Source organism: Trichoderma asperellum, chromosome 3 (genome assembly GCF_020647865.1).
Source record: "Trichoderma asperellum chromosome 3, complete sequence".
In the NCBI taxonomy this organism is placed as follows: domain Eukaryota; kingdom Fungi; phylum Ascomycota; class Sordariomycetes; order Hypocreales; family Hypocreaceae; genus Trichoderma; species Trichoderma asperellum.
Window position 1 is genome coordinate 3026407 of NC_089417.1, and position 17337 is coordinate 3043743.

The 17337-nt window shown below is 51.3% G+C and overlaps 8 protein-coding genes across 8 annotated transcripts; 4 read left to right on the forward strand and 4 right to left on the reverse strand.

Annotated features, from left to right (window-relative positions):
* Nucleotides 1–556: 556 nt before the first annotated feature.
* TrAFT101_005600 (uncharacterized protein) lies at nt 557–1052 on the forward strand (the record flags this gene model as incomplete). The annotated part of the gene is made up of 3 exons (XM_066127534.1): nt 557–692; nt 764–962; nt 1013–1052. 3 exons carry the CDS (start codon nt 557–559, stop codon nt 1050–1052), a joined length of 375 nt encoding a protein of 124 aa, XP_065983645.1.
* Nucleotides 1053–1276: 224 nt separating this feature from the next.
* On the reverse strand, nt 1277–2998 carry TrAFT101_005601 (uncharacterized protein). Its single transcript, XM_024900867.2, has one exon. It carries the CDS (start codon nt 2940–2942, stop codon nt 1383–1385), a length of 1560 nt encoding a protein of 519 aa, XP_024757194.2. The 5' UTR covers nt 2943–2998; the 3' UTR covers nt 1277–1382.
* Nucleotides 2999–3250: 252 nt separating this feature from the next.
* On the forward strand, nt 3251–6823 carry TrAFT101_005602 (uncharacterized protein). Its single transcript, XM_024900913.2, has 2 exons — nt 3251–3612; nt 3689–6823. Exons 1-2 carry the CDS (start codon nt 3445–3447, stop codon nt 6641–6643), a joined length of 3123 nt encoding a protein of 1040 aa, XP_024757193.2. The 5' UTR covers nt 3251–3444; the 3' UTR covers nt 6644–6823.
* A 158-nt stretch (nt 6824–6981) lies between these two features.
* Nucleotides 6982–8345, reverse strand: TrAFT101_005603 (uncharacterized protein; the record flags this gene model as incomplete). The annotated part of the gene is made up of 4 exons (XM_024910140.1): nt 6982–7511; nt 7710–8024; nt 8104–8239; nt 8313–8345. 4 exons carry the CDS (start codon nt 8343–8345, stop codon nt 6982–6984), a joined length of 1014 nt encoding a protein of 337 aa, XP_024757192.1.
* A 449-nt stretch (nt 8346–8794) lies between these two features.
* TrAFT101_005604 (uncharacterized protein) lies at nt 8795–11268 on the reverse strand. The gene is made up of 2 exons (XM_066127535.1): nt 10283–11268; nt 8795–10207 (listed from the first exon to the last, which is right to left on the reverse strand). Exons 1-2 carry the CDS (start codon nt 10712–10714, stop codon nt 9341–9343), a joined length of 1299 nt encoding a protein of 432 aa, XP_065983646.1. The 5' UTR covers nt 10715–11268; the 3' UTR covers nt 8795–9340.
* A 771-nt stretch (nt 11269–12039) lies between these two features.
* On the forward strand, nt 12040–13727 carry TrAFT101_005605 (uncharacterized protein). The gene is made up of 3 exons (XM_024900957.2): nt 12040–12308; nt 12370–12813; nt 12871–13727. Exons 1-3 carry the CDS (start codon nt 12266–12268, stop codon nt 13623–13625), a joined length of 1242 nt encoding a protein of 413 aa, XP_024757190.2. The 5' UTR covers nt 12040–12265; the 3' UTR covers nt 13626–13727.
* TrAFT101_005606 (uncharacterized protein) lies at nt 13642–15946 on the reverse strand. The gene is made up of 3 exons (XM_024900887.2): nt 15576–15946; nt 15064–15504; nt 13642–14996 (listed from the first exon to the last, which is right to left on the reverse strand). The coding sequence occupies exons 1-3, from the start codon at nt 15821–15823 to the stop codon at nt 13817–13819; spliced, it is 1869 nt and encodes a 622-aa protein (XP_024757189.2). The 5' UTR covers nt 15824–15946; the 3' UTR covers nt 13642–13816.
* Nucleotides 15947–16171: 225 nt separating this feature from the next.
* On the forward strand, nt 16172–17281 carry TrAFT101_005607 (uncharacterized protein). The gene is made up of 3 exons (XM_024908666.2): nt 16172–16416; nt 16488–16505; nt 16571–17281. The coding sequence occupies exons 1-3, from the start codon at nt 16281–16283 to the stop codon at nt 16921–16923; spliced, it is 507 nt and encodes a 168-aa protein (XP_024757188.1). The 5' UTR covers nt 16172–16280; the 3' UTR covers nt 16924–17281.
* The last annotated feature ends 56 nt before the right edge of the window (nt 17282–17337 follow it).

Genomic DNA, 17337 nt, shown 5'->3' on the forward strand with positions numbered 1-17337 from the left:
AACTCAACGCCTCTATATATATCAATTCTAAGACTAGAAGAAGGCAATGCTACTTCACCAGACTCAAATCTCGTTTACTAGCCCAGCTGCTCCCTAGCTAGACGCAGGGACCGGCACTTCGGCCCCGAGAATCTGGGGCAAGATCCTTGCTCCTCCTAGCGCTGTAACAGGCCTGGCGGCCGGTGGCTGCTGGTGCTGTTTTAGTGCTTTTTCAGGTCCATTCGAATTTTCTCTTAGCTAGCACGGCGCGTGCAACGCATGCATGTGATCCCCCAAAATCTCCAGCAATGACATTCGACGCTTTGGTGTCGTGCCACGCCAAATAAAAACGAAGAATAGCGCATCTGCTGGGCCACGGACTGCCTCTCTATCGCTGCCTTTATTCCCTACTCGTTCCATTCTTTTTGCTCTGCCTAAATGATTGCTGTCAATTCTTCAAATCTCGATCTTTATCTAGTAATGCGCGCTGGTGTCCTAATTTGCATGTGCTCATCGCATCACGCATAAGCTCTCTCCATCCACCTACCTAGCAGCTCAGCATAGCATCTCGACGAAAATGTCAACGTCGCCAAGCCAAACCTCAGGCTCGTCTGCCGATGCCGCAAATAAAAACTCGTCTGCGCCTGCGGCCAGTGCCGACGACAAGCCGCGCCTCACAGAAGAGGAGAAGAAGCAGAATCACATCGCATCAGGCAAGTAACGCGCGATGCCTGGGCCTGTGGTCCCAAGGCTCGTCCTTGCTCAAAGCTAACATGGCGCTCAGAACAGAAGCGCCGCCAAGCCATTCGAGAGGGCTTTGATCGGCTGACGGAACTCGTGCCTGGTCTGCAGGGCCAGGGTCGCTCCGAGGGACTAGTGCTGAAGAGGACGGTGGACTACATGCGCGAGCAGCTCGTGCAGAGGCAGGCCTTGATTGATCGCGTCGAGCAAGCAGGTGGAGATGTCGACCCCAAGTTCAAAAAGTGAGTGAATGAGACACTGGCCGGTGATGGAGATTAACTTGGTGGAAAAGGGTCACACATCTTTCAAGGCAAGGCCATAACAGCCGATGATCTTTCATGAGAGCCTAAGTGACCGAGCCTAAGTGACCGAGCCTTTGAGTGAAGCGCCAGTGAGAAAAGAGATACAGAGCATCATGAAGCGAACTGGATTAATCTTTTATCTAAAAGCGGGAAAACGCGCAGTTGGAACAGCGGCACTGGACAGGACAAGAAGTAGTGTATGTCATCGAGTCCGAGTCCCAGCCCTGATTGCTTTCTAAGCGAATCTATTATACCATTATATACTATATACACGTCGGCTTCAGTGGGATTGGAGGTCAGAAAAGGGGGTACAGGTTACTACCATTGGCGCTTTTGGGTGGGAATAGATGGGAGAGTGTTTTATTCGAATGTATCTACCATATGCAGCATTCTATCGCGCATTTCAGCCGGATTCAGCCTTTCTTTGCCCAAGCTGACCTGTTTGTTATTGACATCTTGCTCGCCCACCACCAAGACAAGGCCGTAGCCACTCGCGTGTGCCTCCCGAATCTTGGTCCCGAGTGATCTCGGAGTGATATCCATATCTACGGCCAGGCCCGTCTGCCCTGAGAGGCTCTCGATAGCGGGCACGTCATCCCCTTTCTGCTTCTTGTTGCCGAGGAGGATGTCGCGTACTTCATCAGCCCACTCTACGACTGGATCAGACGTATTAACCGTCAAGATGATGGCTTGTTTCGGGTTCAGCCAAAAGGGCCATTTCCCGTCATAGTTCTCGATCAAGAGCGCCAGCAGCCGTTCAACAGATCCCAGCACCGCACGATGAATCATCACAGGTCGAACAGGGCCATACTGGGCGAGAAGCTCTGGATCTTCAGTCGTCTCGCCGCGAGCTTCATACTCCGGAGCCGGTGCCTGGTACTCCAACTCGAATCGCTTAGGTAGTTGAAAGTCCAGCTGAATTGTCGCAGTCTGGTGCTCTTTGCCTTCCGAGTCCTTGAGCACGATATCGATCTTGGGGCCATAGAATGCACCATCGCCTTCGTTTACTGTCCACTGCATGCCTGAAGTGTCCAGCGCTCGTTTTAAGCTGTCCTCGGCGCGCGCCCACTCTTCTTCTGTGCCAATGTAATGATCCTTTGGTCGTGTAGACAATGCTAAGCGGTAGCTGACACCAAGGCGTAAAACGCTGTAAACTGTCTTGACAAAATCCAACGTCTTCTTGATCTCTCCCTCCACCTGACTTGGCCTGCAGAAGATATGGCCGTCATCCTGGTGAAATCGACGCACCCGGGTCAACCCTGACAGGGCCCCTGATATCTCGTTTCGATGGAGCGGGCTGAAGTCGGCGTATCTGACCGGCAAATCTCTGTAGCTATGCAGCTTGGATGCGAAGATCAAGCAGTGCCCAGGGCAGTTCATGGGCTTCAAGCCATAATCGTCGTCTTCCTCCACTGCATCTTTGGCGTGATCCGTCCCACAGCACCCTGCAGCCCCTTGTACGTCAGAAGCCCTCTTGTTGCCCGTCACAGCGTACATATCTTCTGCGTAATTCTCCAGATGCCCTGACTTTGCCCACAGCGACTTTTTGTATATCGTCGGCGTGATGACTTCATGGAATCCATATCGCACGTACTGTTTCCGCAAGAAGTCGACGAGTCGGTTGAATATACGAGCACCGTTGGGTAGGAAAATAGGCGAGCCGGGGCTATATATCGACGTCATGAAGAGCTCCTGCTGGTTGCCCAGCTTCCGATGATCGGGCGGTTCGCGCTTTTCGGGCTGCTTGGAGTATTGGCGCCTGGACAAGCATGCTGGGCACGTCCATTGCCTCCTCATGAGGGCAGAGGCTGCGAGCCTGGAAGTGCGTGAGCGGATCATGACCTGTGGACGTGCCAATGCCAGCGGGCAATGGCTTGCCTCGAGGTCCAACGATGGAGAAGTTGAAGCTTGAACCTGCATCTTCTTCGTGGTGGGGCATAGGCTGATATAATGGCGCTAACGGGGCCAAGGGTCCTCGCTGCAAATGTCTCTTTGGACCAGTGGTGAATGGCACGATTTCGGGCTAAGGGGCGGATAAGGTATGCTACCTATGGCTCTAGAAAAGTATCATATCAAGTACTAATGCATATACGTGTATTTCAAAAAGACTCCATACCGATGTAATCTCTGTTTGCTGCTCTACTATAGATTTACTGCTATTCCAGCCTTGCTGCCTCTTCCCGCCTGCTATTTGCCTGTGCTTCTCTTGCTACCCCTCCATCTGCTTCTCACACTGAGCAGCCAACGAACTCAGCCCCACCATCTCCCAGCGCTGGGCTATTCTATTAGCACCTACAGCTTTTGGAACCTCGACTTTCGCTTCGCTACTTTCATACTAATTTCGCGTTTCTATTTAATCTACCGGCTTCGCAGCCATCGCACCAGAGCTTGAGCAGCCGCCTCGACGGCTTCGGCAGCAGCCATGAGTTTCGCAATCGAAGTACCAGGCGACGCGGCTCCGCTGTCTCTAGAGGAGCTGTGCCGCACGCTGCACGCAGCAACCACTGCTTCAGATCACGTCCAACGACAGGCTGCCGGCCAGCAGCTCACTACCTGGGAATCACAGCCTGGCTATTATTCTTCGTTACAGGTATGCTCTGTCGTTGCTCCATCCTCGCTGTATCGGTCTCGTAGCGGCTAACATGTATCTGCTCCTTTCTTGAAAGTCGGTGTTTCTAGACAAGTCCTTGCCTCTCGAAATTCGATTTCTGGCGATAATACAGATTAAAAACGGCATAGATAAGTGTTGGAGATTGCATGCGCATTTAAAGAATGGAATACCTGCCGAAGAGAAGAGCTTGATTCGATCACGGTTGTTTCAGGGATCGGTCGAGGAAGAGGAGAAACATCTTGCTTTACACAACGCCTTGGTCATTGCTAAAATAATCCGGATCGACTATCCTGAGGACTGGCCAGATGCGTTGCCCAGTATCATCAATCTCCTACGGTCCACTAGGAACGCCAATCAATATCATCTTTACGGCACGTTGCTGGTTCTGCTGCAAGTCATCAAAGAGATGGGGACTGCACGGCTCAGAAAGTCGCAAACAGCGCTGCAATCAGTTACGCCCGAGATTGTTTACGTTTTGTCGGAGATATACTCAGATAAATCATCAATATGGATCAACTACTTGAGCACTGGACAGGGAAATAGCGATGAAGCCAATCTGGCCATGATGAACAGTCTCTCGGCATTAAAGACCCTCCGTCGCCTCATCAGTGTTGGCTACGCGCGGCCTCACGCCGACAGCTCAGTAAGCCAGTTCTGGACACTGTCTCAAAACCAGTTTGGCCAATTCCTTGGCTTTGTCGACTCTGGCGTGCCAGAACCATACCAAGACTTGGTGGGGAAGCATCTCCTCCAATTCTCCAAGTTCCACATCGACCAAGCCGAGCATTTTCCTGCTAGCTTCGCTTTTCTGCCCAATTCGCTATCCCTTGTCAATGCGTACTGGGACCTCATTTCGAAATTTGCTGAAGTCTTTGCTTCGTCTGGTGGTATCCGTCAGGGTTCTGGAGATTCAGGAGCCAAGAGCAAGACAGAAGGCCCTCTCATGGAAAAGCTTGCTTTGAAAGGGTTGCTTCTTCTTCGTGCTTGTGTTAGAATCGCGTTTTCGCAAGTACAAACATTCAAGTACCGGACGCAAGAGACAAAAGCTGAACTAGAAGAGGCAAAGAATATTGTGAGGACGGAGCTATTCAAAGATGATTTAGTAATACAAATGGTCAACACTATCATCACCCACTTGTTTGTCTTCCGCAGATCGGATCTTGAGGCTTGGGAAGAAGATCCCGAAGATTGGGAGCAACAGGAGCAGCACGAAGGTAGTGCGTATGAATGGGAAGTTCGCCCATGTGCCGAGAAGCTGTTCTTGGATCTACTCACCAATTTCAAGGATCTCTTGGTGCCACCGCTGCTATCATATTTCCACAATGTACAGTCTCCTCAAACTGATATTCCTACAAAGGAGGCCGTTTATACGGCCATGGGCCTTTCAGCAGCGCACGTGGTTAACCAGCTTGACTTTGACGCAGTGCTAGCGTCTGCCATTGTGAATGATGCTCAGCAACAAGGTGGTCTGTACAAGGTTCTACGGCGACGTATTGCCATCTTGATCAGTCTATGGGCACCAGTCAAATTAGGGGAATCTAGCCGGCCGATCGTATATCAGATTTTCCAACATTTTCTATCTCCAGCCGACGATACGAATGACATTGTGGTGAGGATTACAGCAGCAAGGCAGCTCAGATGGGTGGCCGACGAGATTGACTTCAACGTCGAGGCTTTTCTGCCCTACACTTCGGATGTTCTCAGCAACCTCGTAGACCTTGTACAGAACGTGGAAAGCGACGAAACAAAGCTAGCTATCCTTGAATCCATCCGAATTCTGGTGACGCGAATGGAAGAGCAAGTAAGCCAGTTTGGAGACCAGCTCATGACTGCTCTGCCTGCTGTGTGGCAAAGCACAGGGACAGAAGAGTACATGGTTAAGCAAGCTGTGATTGCTATTTTTTCAGCCTTGGTTATGAGCATGGGCCCCGAGTTCCAACGTTATCAGAATTACATGCTTCCCTTACTAGCTGAAGCTGCAAGGCAAGGCTCAGACTTACATTACAACCTCATTGACGAGTCATTGGAGCTCTTAAACTCCATTCTCATGCAATGCAAGCCTCCGCTTTCGCAAGAGATTATCAATTTGGCTGAGATGCTACTCCCGCTCCTTGAGTATCAGTCAGAAACAGTGTCACAAGCTTTGTCAGCTATTGAATCCTACGTGATCATCGCACCCTCGGCGATGCTGGAGGACACACTGAGACGACCGATGCTGACAGCGCTAAGCGGCACTCTGGATTCCAAGAGCCGAGAACATGTCCGCATAGGCACAACTTGCATTGAATACCTAATTCGGTCAGCGGCCGAACTTGGAGGCGCGCAGGGGATCTCGGTTCTCGTTGGAGACATGCTGGAAACAGGCTTCATGAACAAGATTCTAGTAAATCTCCATGACGCGTGGGAGGCTCGTCAAACCACAGGACCCAACAGAAAACAAAGCAAGCTCAATACGATCACGCAAGGTGACTACTTTGCGATTCTAGCTAGAATCATACTTGCTGAACCGAATATGTTTGTGCAGATGTTGAGCACGTTTGGAAATATCGAGGACGTATGGAGCTGGCTCTCCGCCGAATGGTTCTCCTACCAATCGAGGATGGATAATATCGATCGCCAGAAGCTCTACCTCCTGGCTCTAACCCGCCTGCTCGAGCTGAATTCGCCAATGCAGGAACTGGTGCTGGGTAAGCTGCAGGACTATTTAGATTTATGGATTAACGTTATCATGGATCTGCAAGACGGCGTAGTAGACGGCACGGATTGTCTGATTTGGGAGGCCGAAGTTGAGGAATTTGAGTATGATGCCCCCAGGTTGCTTGTAGAGCGGGAGAGCCAGCATAAAGATCCGATACACTGCGTCAACGCGCTGCAATTTGTAAAGGCTAGACTACAGGATTTGGTTGCTCGCATCGGTGGCCAGGAGGTTTTTCATGCGAATTGGGCGGTAAATGTGGACAAGGAGGTTATGGATGCTTTCCAGAGGCTTATGGATGGCACATCGCAGTGAAAGCGGGGATATTCGGGAGCTTGGATGAATTGAAGGGCCCTGGCGGTGGTAATGAGCATACGACTTGGATGACGAGCTTACACGTTATAACGTGGACGAAATGAGAGAGATATTCTTGGGTTGATAGATGCTATAACAAGACATGAGCCATGATATTGGTTATGCTTTGCTATGCTATGCTTTGCTTTGCTTTGCTTTGCTTCGTATTATTGGTAAATATGTGATGCGTGTGACTCGTTTTCTATCTTGTGAAATTTACATTTCTAACATTTAAAAATACAACATTTCTAACATTTAAAAAAATTTACATTTCTAACATTTAAAAATTGATTCAACATCTACAACCTGCTATTTCCCTCCTGAGGGACCTTGATAATGACCTTGCCCCAAGTCCCTCTTCCTCCCAGCGCCACCAGGGCATCCTTGACCCTATCCAACCCAACAAACTCCTCATCCGTATACTCGGTGCCCTTAATCTTACCCTCCTTGACCAACTTCATAATCCCCTCCCAAACCTTGGGAATCATGTCCCGCTCATGAATCGAATACGCGCCCCAGTGAATGCCCACCAGCGAGATGTTCTTCAGCAGCACCTTGTTCATGGCTACCTTCTCAATAGCGCCCGCGGCGAAGCCCACGATGAGGATGCGGCCGTTCCAGGCGGTGCACTTTGTGGACTTGTCGACGAGGCCGACAGGGTCATACACGATGTCGACGCCGCGGGATTTGGGCGTCAGGGCCTTGACCTTGTTGGGCCAGTCCGGGTCGGTGTAGGAGACGACGTGGTCGGCGCCGAAGGATTTGGCGATTTCGAGCTTGCGGGGGGTGGATGCTGTGGCGATGACGGTGGCGCCGAAGGCTTTGGCGACTGTAGTTTGAGAATATTGTGTTAGTTGATGATGATGTTGGATGGGAGCATGACGAATGAGAGAGGGTGTGGGAGAGGTGAGCCGTCTCACGCATCTCAGTCTCATTCATCCTCAGTTTTCATCTTTCACTCATTCATATCCCACCACTCTCTTCTCTTGTTTTCTCATTTGCAAATAAAGAAATCAGAAAAACTCACCCTGAACAGCTGCCAGTCCAACTCCTCCAGCCGCCGCATGCACCAAGACAACATCCCCAGCCTTGACTCCCGCCCTCACCACCAACGCGCCGTAGCTCGTCGGCGCCGTGACATACAGGCCCGCGGCATCCCGGAACGACCAGCCCTCCGGCACCGGCAGCAGCGCATCCTCCTTGACGCACAGCTTCGTCGCAAAGGCGCCCTGTCCGGCGCCGAAGACGCGTGTCCCGACGGGGAAGCGGGCCGGCTTGCTGCTACTACGCGGCGTGGAGACGACGATGCCGGCGAATTCAGCACCAGCGATCCATGGGAAGGCTGAAGAAAGAGAAAAAAAAATTAGCTGTTTGAAAGTTTGAAAAGGAAAGAAAAAAAAAAAGAGGTTAGAATAGCTCACGTGGCTGGTTCTGATACTTTCCCTGAACCTGCAGGATGTCGAAGAAGTTGGCTGCCGCGGCGTGCACCTCGATGAGATACTCGTTGTCCTTGGGCACGGGATCCGGCAGATTGGTTACTATGAGCTCTGCAGGGCTCTGCAATGGAAATTGTACAGTTTCCAGTTAGCTGCGTTCCCTTTGTGTTACAAAAAGTTGATTGTGCGTTTACCTTGACATATTTCTGAATCTCAATGCCGCGCATCTTGGCAACTGATGAAGAACTGCCTACTACCAAACGTAGGGAATAAGGAAAAACAATTGAGATTGCAAGAAGACAAAGAGGGAAGAGGGAGAAATAAACAATAAACAAAGAGATTAACTTGTCAGACTCAACTTTGACCGTTTATAAAGTGAGAAGAGAGGGAGAGGGAGAAAAAGGCAAAGTTCAAGCCTCTCAGCAAATGAAAAGCCGCCCAGTTCAAGGTGTCCCATCTCATAACCCCCCCGTAAGAACTAAATCCGGGGTACGCAACTAAATAGGAGGAGGTGCCGAGGCATCTCCAGAAAAAGCTCGGCGCGGACGGCGGCGCTGTTTGCCGAAACGGTTACCCCACGCTCCGATTGTATTCAAGATTCTGCGGAGAATTAAGAGCCGTTTGTTTATACTATTCTTCTTCTTCTTCTTCTTCTTCTTCTTCTTCTTTTCCACTTGTTTGTACGTTTATTCGCCAGGTCCTTTTCGGCACGGCATGAATATTCACGTAAATGTCTAGCTATACATGTATTATTATTATTATATCAATGACGCGCTGCCGTACAGTCTGCGCTTATATACATTACTACAGGGAGGTACTACCTAGTAGGTAGTCATGAGCACCATTCTACCTACCATGTATGAGACAACACCGCGGAGCCAGCGCTATTCACAGCATATAACAGTCCATCATCGCTGTCACCATCATATCAATTCTCCATGTGCGAATACTTTGTATTGTCGTCACTGAAAATAAAAAATTACACTGATTGAATCGCGCCCGATTGCCATGCTCGCAAGCTCTTGAAATCCGGCTCCTGAGGGGGGAGGAAACAAAGAAAAAGAAGCCTGTGTCGTCGTCCGTAAATCTCCTCACTCGAAAGCGCCACAAGCTTGCGCCGTCGTTGTGTGTGCTCACCATAACTAAATACGTTGACGTGTCCATTATTCACGCTTTTGGTCCTAATACTAGGAAATTCGATTCCTCTGCGACCATATCTCTCTTAGTTGCCTCCACCAAGCAGATGCTCAACAGCCCCTTGCACGCTTCCTCCACTGCGTCTCAGCGCTGCCACATTTCGATCGAAATCGTAGAATCCCATATCGTTTAACTGTCGAAGCTGCTCTGCGTAACGCTCTTCTGGCGGCCGGTTGTCTGGGGGTGAGGGTGCTGCTTGTGGAGCAAACACCTGCATCATCTGCTGGAACTGTTCCGGGGACAGAGCAAAGGGATTCGCTCCTCCAGCTGCCGGGGGTGGGAACAAAGCTGCAAAGGGGTTCGCCGCCGCTGCGCCCTGAGTCTGTGCAGCGCCTGCGTCGCCTCCTGTTCCTCGGTTCTCCGCCGCGGGCTGCTGGCCAGTCGTTCCCGCTGCCGCGCCAGTCTGGTTGCCGCTTGGCGGAGGCGGGAATGCACCACCACCTCCAGTCATGGCATTCAGATTCTGGAGCATCTGCTGCATCTGTTGGAGATTGGGCATACCACCAGCACCACCCATAAGCCCTGGCATCATAAAAGGGTTCGCAAAAGGGTTCTGCTGCTGGTTGTTTCCCTGGCCAGCTGTACCATCAGCCGCAGGCGCATCGGCCGGGGTCGTATCCGTTGCTCCAGGAGCAGGGAATGCGGATTCAGGTCGGCCCATATTCCGCTGCATCCGTAGAGCCTGCGTCATCATCTGCGGATTGCTCATCATCTGTCGCATAAACGGGGAATTAATGAGCTCTCGAGCATTGGGGATGTTCCTAAGCATGGGATTCGATTCGATGAGCATATTAATGAAATCCGGGTTGTTCAGGGCTTCGTTCATTGACTGCTGCACGTTGGGATCGGACATCATGCGCTGCAGTCGCTCTTCGTCCATGGGAGGTCCCATCTGTATTTATACCCCCAAATGTCAGCGACAAACTGCTCTACGGCTACGGTACCAAACAAGCATAGGTCAACTTACGCCGCCGTCAGGGCCAAACATGTCCATTCCGGGGAGGTTAATCTGGTGGCCAGCGTATCTAGCTCCAGTCAAGCCAGCAAGAGGGTTGTTCGCGGTACCAGAGGCCATGTTGGTTGGCACTGCTGCAGGGGTTGGAGTGGACGCTGAGGCTGGCTGGCTGGGGTTGCTGGCAGCGCTCTTGACCATGTGGATGGTGTTGTTGGGCTTGATCTTGTACGTTGCCAGCGTATCGTCGTTCTTCATGACGCGGCCCGAGTAGATGAGGCGCTGGCGGTCGACCGGGATGTTCTCGAACTCGGCGGTTGACAGCTTCGTCTTCAGGTCGAGGACGGTCGCCGACTCGGCCATGGTAATGGTGTGGGTGCCATCCTGCGACGTCTTGACCCTGAAGGTGATCTGGGCATCGCTGCCCGCCTCTGCGTTATCAGCCATTCAGCGAGCTGTGCGGGGAGAGAATGACGATGGGCCGAGATGCAGTGTCGTGAGAGATTATCCAGATAGCCGCCGCTCAGCCGATGCAGAGATAAAAAGGCGCTTATGAGAGATGCTGGGCCGTAGCAGGGAAGTGCCAAAGAATACAGTAGGCCGATGATCAGGCTATGGGATGGGTAGGTGGGAGTGAATGAGCCTGTGGCGAGATTTGCGATTGTTAATAATGGAGGCTTGTTCCCTGTGGTTGGTGGGGCAGCTGCCGTACGACGTCGCTGCTATGGAGCACTATTAGCGCAGCAGCGTCTGAGATAGGCGCCTAGAAGCACCTATGGGCAGCGTGTTTCGGGGTCAGCTTTAGTGCAGCGATAGTGCGCGGCTGCAACACGCTTGGCGAGGCGTAGATGAATTCGGCTGATACTGTGCTTATTGCTGCAGCTGCATGAAGAATTGGAGGCCGCAGCCTATCACAGAAAGGATGGCAGACTTTGAGGCGTGGGACTTCATGCACCGGAGGTGGAATGACAAAACAGAGAGAAGAAAAAGACACGGGAAAACATACCATGAGGCTCGGGGCTTCAAGCGACCATGGCGTACAGTCATCGACTGCTCGCTTTTTAGATGCTTCTATCGCAGTCTGTTGGCTTCTGTGGCCACGCTTCGGCCTCCATCGACTAATACGCGTAACGGACAGTGGCTGCCAAACTGTGGCGCCAGGAAATGCAAGTACCTAGCTTCTGCCGCGGTTTATCTGCAGTGCATGGATCAGCGCAAATGCAACAAATTAGTAGGTGCTAATAAAGCTGCCTCTCAAGGTACATTTAGCACTCCGCATAAGCAAAAGCTACCTACCTAGTAGTGCGCAGTAAGTATATTTGGTAGAGCGGCATGTATATTTCAGAAATAGAATATGTCTACTAAGTACTGCTACAGGTAGGTTAGTACTAGGTAGGTACTAAGGTAAGTGCTCAGTACTGGGGTACTTCCTGCTGTAGAGAAGAGTAGGGCCATCGCCGTGGAAGGTGCGACCAGAGGCAGAACAGGGCAGCCGTAGTTCAAAGAGTCACAACACCAGCTTTCCATCAAGGCTTCTACCCTGTATATGTAATATACATATATATAGTATTGTTAATTTAAATAAAAATAGATGAGCAGGAAAATGACGATTTGCATCCACGCAACGCAGCTATAAATTCGAGTACAAACACGCCTTCGAGCTTCATCCTGATTAGCCACTCATTAGTGGGGGCGGCTCAGCTCGGTAGCAGCCTCAAGGCTCGCAACCTCACCGCGATAAATCAGCCACTAATACATTATACACCGAAAAGCTTATTCACACTTCAAACTCCCCTCCCTCTCTCCTTTTTCATCTATTTTCACATTCCACCGCGATTCAACAATCCAATATCTCTTCTAACCTCCGTAAATACATAAAGAAAACTCCCCAGTTCGGCTCAAATAACAGCATCAGCCCGATATGGTATAACGGCTCTAAAGAGCCTCAGAGGTCTTTTCCATTTCTTACTCTTATGCCATGAACGCGCAAACGCCGCCATGATTCAAGGCATCTTCTACGCTCGATTCTTCCCTCAAGAAGGTAAAAGCTCAAGACCTCTCTATGCCAGTTCATCAGCATTAAACAGCTTTCTTCATTCTAGGCCCCAAAGTCGTCGCTCAGGCTCCTCCAGGCTGCATCACCTCCTCTGATGGCCAGCGGCCGCCTCTCGTCGACTTCGACGTTTTGCAGGAGTACATCATCCCCCGCAAGGCCTTCTGCAACCGCTATGTCACCATCAACTCTCCCGATGGCAAGTACACCATCCTGGGGTTCCCGGTGGTCATCCCGCATACCAAGTACATGCGCAATGAGTTCATCTTCAACTTTGGCCTGCTAGTGGAGGCGGAGTGCGACCAGACACCGTATGAGCGCGTTGTGAGGTGTCTGGCCGAGACATTCGCCGAAATGGAGAAGCAGAACGAGTACCTGAGCCTCAGTGAGGCAAAGGGCCCGGAAGGCGACGGCACGAGGAGGCCGATCGGGAGTCTGCTTGAGATTGTCAAGGAGGACCTGAACAACTACGGAGAGTGCATGATTCCAGTTGGTAAGTATCACCGTCTCTGTTTTCATCCAACGGCGATGCCTGACCAATACCTCTCAGATGAAGCAAACACCATCAACATGAAGCTCTTCCCCTACCACATAAATCCTCCAGCCGTCAAGGGCTGGCACGTCCCCGTCGCCAAAACTAAATTCAACGACATAATCGATCCGACGTGGGACATTACCCTCCAAAAAGTCGTCGCCAAAATCGACGGCGTTTCCGACGTCCGCCGCATCGCCCACGAGGCCTCCGTCTCACTCGATCTCGCCAAGATCGCCGTCCGCCACTTGCTCTACTACGATACCATCCTCCTTCTCGACATCTTCTTCTTCAGCTCGTGTTACGCGCCCCGTCCGGGAATTCACGACTTCATTCGCAACGTGGACGGCATGGTTGACGAATGCGCTAGCTACGTGTCTCACGGCAGGGCGCGGGTCAGCAATTACCTTCTCATCCGGTTCATGGCGGCTTTTTCGCCCGGGAAGAGCGTCAAGGAATGGATCCATATTCACCGGGAAATGGGGTTTGAAATCATGTCCTATATCGACATAAGACGCTTTGTACAATTTGGCGTCATCAAGGGCTGTCTCTACCGCGTACACAAGTATGTTGTTTCAAAGCAATATTTAGCCTCGCTGGCGTCGGGGCAGAGCAGGCCGTTGGCTGGAGGGGATCCATTACAGAAATATACGGATGGATGCCACAACATGGATCAAATCATGACGGAACAAAATTTGACCAATGATCAAGTTATGGAGAGGCTAAAGACGTTGCCCGTTCCAAGGGGCGACATCACAGTGTTTTACAAATAATTATTTCTATGAGGAGTTACGGAGTAATATAATAGTGGTATCGTCTTATATACACCATCTAGGTTTATCGTGAGATCTATAAACTACGTTAAATCATATCATACATGTTGTTCTTTCCCAGTTCTTCCAGTCCCCCAAATAATATACAAGGTAATAAATCGTTGAAAATGGTAGCTTTCAAAAAAATTGATTTATCGCTTCGAGGAGTCGTTCTTCTTCACTTTTCCCCGCTTAAGCCATGATGGCACCGGCCTTGGTAGCTCGATATCGGGGTTGTTTGCTACCTTGACAGTTTCTTCTCTCTTCCTCCTGTTGAGCTCCACGACGATTTTCTTAGGCGTCAGGTCTTCACCCTTCTCCTCCGCTTCAACTCTCAACTGCTCCTTGACTTGTCTGATTACACCAGTAAAGGGCTGGCCGGGATAAATTCTCTTGCTCCTTGCCCATTCCTCGTCGCTGACGAGTTCAATGATTCGAATGTTGTGCTTGCCCTTGCGCAGGATCAAGAGGCGCTCGTCAATGACAAACTTGGCTGTCTCTTCGGGGAACCACATCTTCATGGGCGTCCAGTCCAGGTTGCCCGGGACGAGGCCGCGCTGCTGACCAGGCCGAGCAGCAACGTAGGCGCCTTGCTGCGCGACAAGGCGCTGGCCCTCGCTGGCGCTACTGGCGAGGCCGGCGGCGTATAGGATCTTTGCCGGAGAGAGCTTCAGCACAGCTTGGGGAAGTTCGATGTCCTTCCGGGGCGCGGTATTTGGCGTCAGAATGCCCGTCTCTGGCTTAGGCTCTTTGACATAGTAGGGGAGTTGTCCACCGAAGCGGAACTGGTGCTGCTGAGCCTCCTCCACGGCCTTCTGGGAGCCGTGTACCAGAGACAGGACCTCGAATGCGAGCGTGTGCTGGGCAATGCGCTTCGACGGGTCAGCCTGGTGCTCAACCATGACTTCCTGAATTTTGCTCATGGGCATGAATGTGAATAGCTTGAGAAGCTTCTCAACATCCTCATCAGGCCGGCGCATAAAGTAACCGTAGAGCTCGAACGGTGTCGTCTTGAACTCATCCAGCCAGATCGCATTGCCCGTGCTCTTGCCAAACTTGACACCAGCAGAATCTGTCAGCAGTGGCACGGTGAAGCCGACGGCTTCGTTCGTCCAAGTGGGAGGGATCCTCATCTCGGGCATTTCCTCGGATTCTCGGATAACCTTCAAAGCGTCGATACCGGCCACGATGTTTCCGTACTGGTCAGAGCCGCCGATCTGCATTTGAACGCCAATCTTCTGGTACATGTGCCAGAAATCCCAGCCTTGAAACAGGGGATACATGAATTCGCCAAGGGACATTCCGTCGCCCTCTGTCATTTTTCGTTTGACACTAATGCAATAGCTTAGCTTTGAAAACTAGCAACTTGGAAGCTTCAAAGAGATGAGTTGTGACTTACGTATCGCGCGTCAGCATAGGACCGATTCGGGTGTGTCGTGCCAGTCTCTTGGTGAAATCGTACATCGTAAGGCCTTGCAGCCACATGCCGTTGTTCAGCAAGCTCTGCTTCGCAGCCCAGTCTTTTTCGAAGCCGTACTTGTCCCTCAGTGCCGCCACATTATGCCATAATCTCGACAGCTGGTAGTGTATCTTTGTGACGTTTTTCGAAATATCTGAATTCGACAGTATCTCTCGGGATTGCAAGCGGCCTGTGGGATCGCCAATTCGAGCAGTCGCACCGCCAAGAAGGGTCACAGCTGGGTGGCCGTGGAACCACAGCCAGAAGAGGGGCATCATGGGAAGCAAATGCCCGACATGCATAGAGTCGGCTGTGGGATCAACACCAACGTAGGCTCCTATTCTCTTGACTCGCATGAGCTCTTTGATCTTCTCGGGCGTTCTATAGACTATGTTAGATATCGGATTGACTCTCTAAAATCTAGCAACGTTGAAGCTGGGTCCAATGCATACCCTGCGACATCTTTGATGTAGCCTCTCTCGTCGAGAATATCCCACACATGCGGCAGCTCGCCGTTCTGGATTTTCACTGCTCTCTCCTCCCAGCGCTTGTTGCCCTCGGCCACTTTTTCCAGGTATGAAGTAGCAATGCCGCGCGCATTCTGAATGCGGCCCAAAGCCCAGGCGGATTTTCGGACTTGTCGTGAGCTGGCGCATCGCATGGCGAGCAGGGTCTTCGAGATCGCTGTTTGAGGGGCCATTGCCGATGATATTGGCCTTGATGGAGCCAATAGAATCCGAAAACGAAAACAAATGAATCCCCCAGTTATTATGCCCACATGCTCGAGCCTTGACGACGACTCACGGACTGAGGCCCTCCAAAAAGTTCATCCCACCTTGATGACTTTCAATATGGAGCACAAAAATTCACATGCGATCTCTAAAAGCCAGCCAATCAGAAGCGCCTTGATGCTCTAGCACGGAACCACGTTGTTGCGCCCCGGTTCACGGGCTTCGGAACCGATTCAGCCAATCATGGAGCTCCCAATTCGAGATCCTCGGCAATACCTCTCCCGTCCGGTTTGCGTAGCAAAACCACCGTCTTGCTGCCCGTCATCCCGAATCGAAACCGCCCTGTAGCTTGCGCGAAGCGTCTGCCGACTCTAGATTTGGGCGCCACTGCTATTCCAATCGCAACCGGGACTTTATTGCATCGAAATGGCATCTATTATGCGACCGTCTCTGCTGCGGCAGACCGCGCTGGCGGCGAAGCCTGCGTTCCGAAACAATGCTATCAAGGCTGCGGCTTTCCACACCTCTACCCAGCGCTCGGCTATCCTGCCCCCAGGACCTCGTGAGAATCCCCGGCTTTGCAACATGATAATGCGTTGGATCTGAATTTTGCTAACGTGCTGTTTTCCGCAGAGCGAATTGAGGGAACAGGTATGCGGCCGACTGCCCCGTGACTCTCACATGCCGAAGAATTACGATATTAACCACCAGCACAGTCAACGACCCTGCTCCCATCCCCATCCCCAACGCTACCCAGGGATCATACCACTGGACCTTTGAGCGCCTCCTCGCCGCCGGCCTCGTGCCTCTCACCATTGCGCCCTTTGCCGCCGGTTCTCTCAACCCCACCACCGACGCCATCCTGTGCTCTGCCGTCCTCCTGCACTCCCACATCGGCTTCCAGTCCGTCATCATTGACTACATCCCCACGCGAACCTACCCCGGCCTGCGAAAGTTCTTCTGGTGGGGTCTGAACCTTGCGACTGTCACTGTTGGTGTTGGCTTGTACGAGTTTGAGACCAATGACGTCGGCGTCACTGAGGCTATCAAGAGACTCTGGAAGGCATAAAGAGGGGCATGCAGGGGAAAGAAAAGAGAAGGAAAATGGAAGAAACTTGAACAAATCTTATAGCTGATTTCAGGGAGTGAATCATTGGGTTTGAAGGCTGGTACTTTGTAACTGATATTATGCGCCATTTCGCCGAAGAGGGCTGTGAGCGCTTGTATAGAAGTACTATCAAAAAAGAAGCAAATGTATAACACTATGGATTCGAGCTTCGTTTCTCATTGGCTTTACTTTTTATTGTTTCTTGCTCTTTATTTGTACCGCGGGACTGGTACTAGCTCGACTATGTTCCGCATTTTTGTTTTTATAGTCGGTTAGGAATACGGTTTCTTCCTAGACTATAACTGAGCCTTTGAACCACTAACAACCACCTACCACCGAACTTAATTCCAAGTCTCCACACAACGGTGCTCTGGT

Bases quoted from the DNA above. Each gene is read 5' to 3' on its own strand.
- TrAFT101_005602 (XM_024900913.2), top strand. From the start codon at position 3,445: ATGAGTTTCGCAATCGAAGTACCAGGCGACGCGGCTCCGCTGTCTCTA. The intron at 3,613-3,688 runs GTATGCTCTGTC...CTTTCTTGAAAG, and splicing joins GCTATTATTCTTCGTTACAG to TCGGTGTTTCTAGACAAGTC.
- TrAFT101_005606 (XM_024900887.2), bottom strand. From the start codon at position 15,823: ATGGCCCCTCAAACAGCGATCTCGAAGACCCTGCTCGCCATGCGATGC. The intron at 15,505-15,575 runs GTATGCATTGGA...CATAGTCTATAG, and splicing joins TACATCAAAGATGTCGCAGG to AACGCCCGAGAAGATCAAAG. The intron at 14,997-15,063 runs GTAAGTCACAAC...CTATTGCATTAG, and splicing joins CCTATGCTGACGCGCGATAC to TGTCAAACGAAAAATGACAG.
- TrAFT101_005604 (XM_066127535.1), bottom strand. From the start codon at position 10,714: ATGGCTGATAACGCAGAGGCGGGCAGCGATGCCCAGATCACCTTCAGG. The intron at 10,208-10,282 runs GTAAGTTGACCT...GTATAAATACAG, and splicing joins TGTTTGGCCCTGACGGCGGC to ATGGGACCTCCCATGGACGA.
- TrAFT101_005601 (XM_024900867.2), bottom strand. From the start codon at position 2,942: ATGCAGGTTCAAGCTTCAACTTCTCCATCGTTGGACCTCGAGGCAAGC.
- TrAFT101_005605 (XM_024900957.2), top strand. From the start codon at position 12,266: ATGATTCAAGGCATCTTCTACGCTCGATTCTTCCCTCAAGAAG. The intron at 12,309-12,369 runs GTAAAAGCTCAA...TCTTCATTCTAG, and splicing joins TCGATTCTTCCCTCAAGAAG to GCCCCAAAGTCGTCGCTCAG. The intron at 12,814-12,870 runs GTAAGTATCACC...AATACCTCTCAG, and splicing joins AGAGTGCATGATTCCAGTTG to ATGAAGCAAACACCATCAAC.
- TrAFT101_005607 (XM_024908666.2), top strand. From the start codon at position 16,281: ATGGCATCTATTATGCGACCGTCTCTGCTGCGGCAGACCGCGCTGGCG.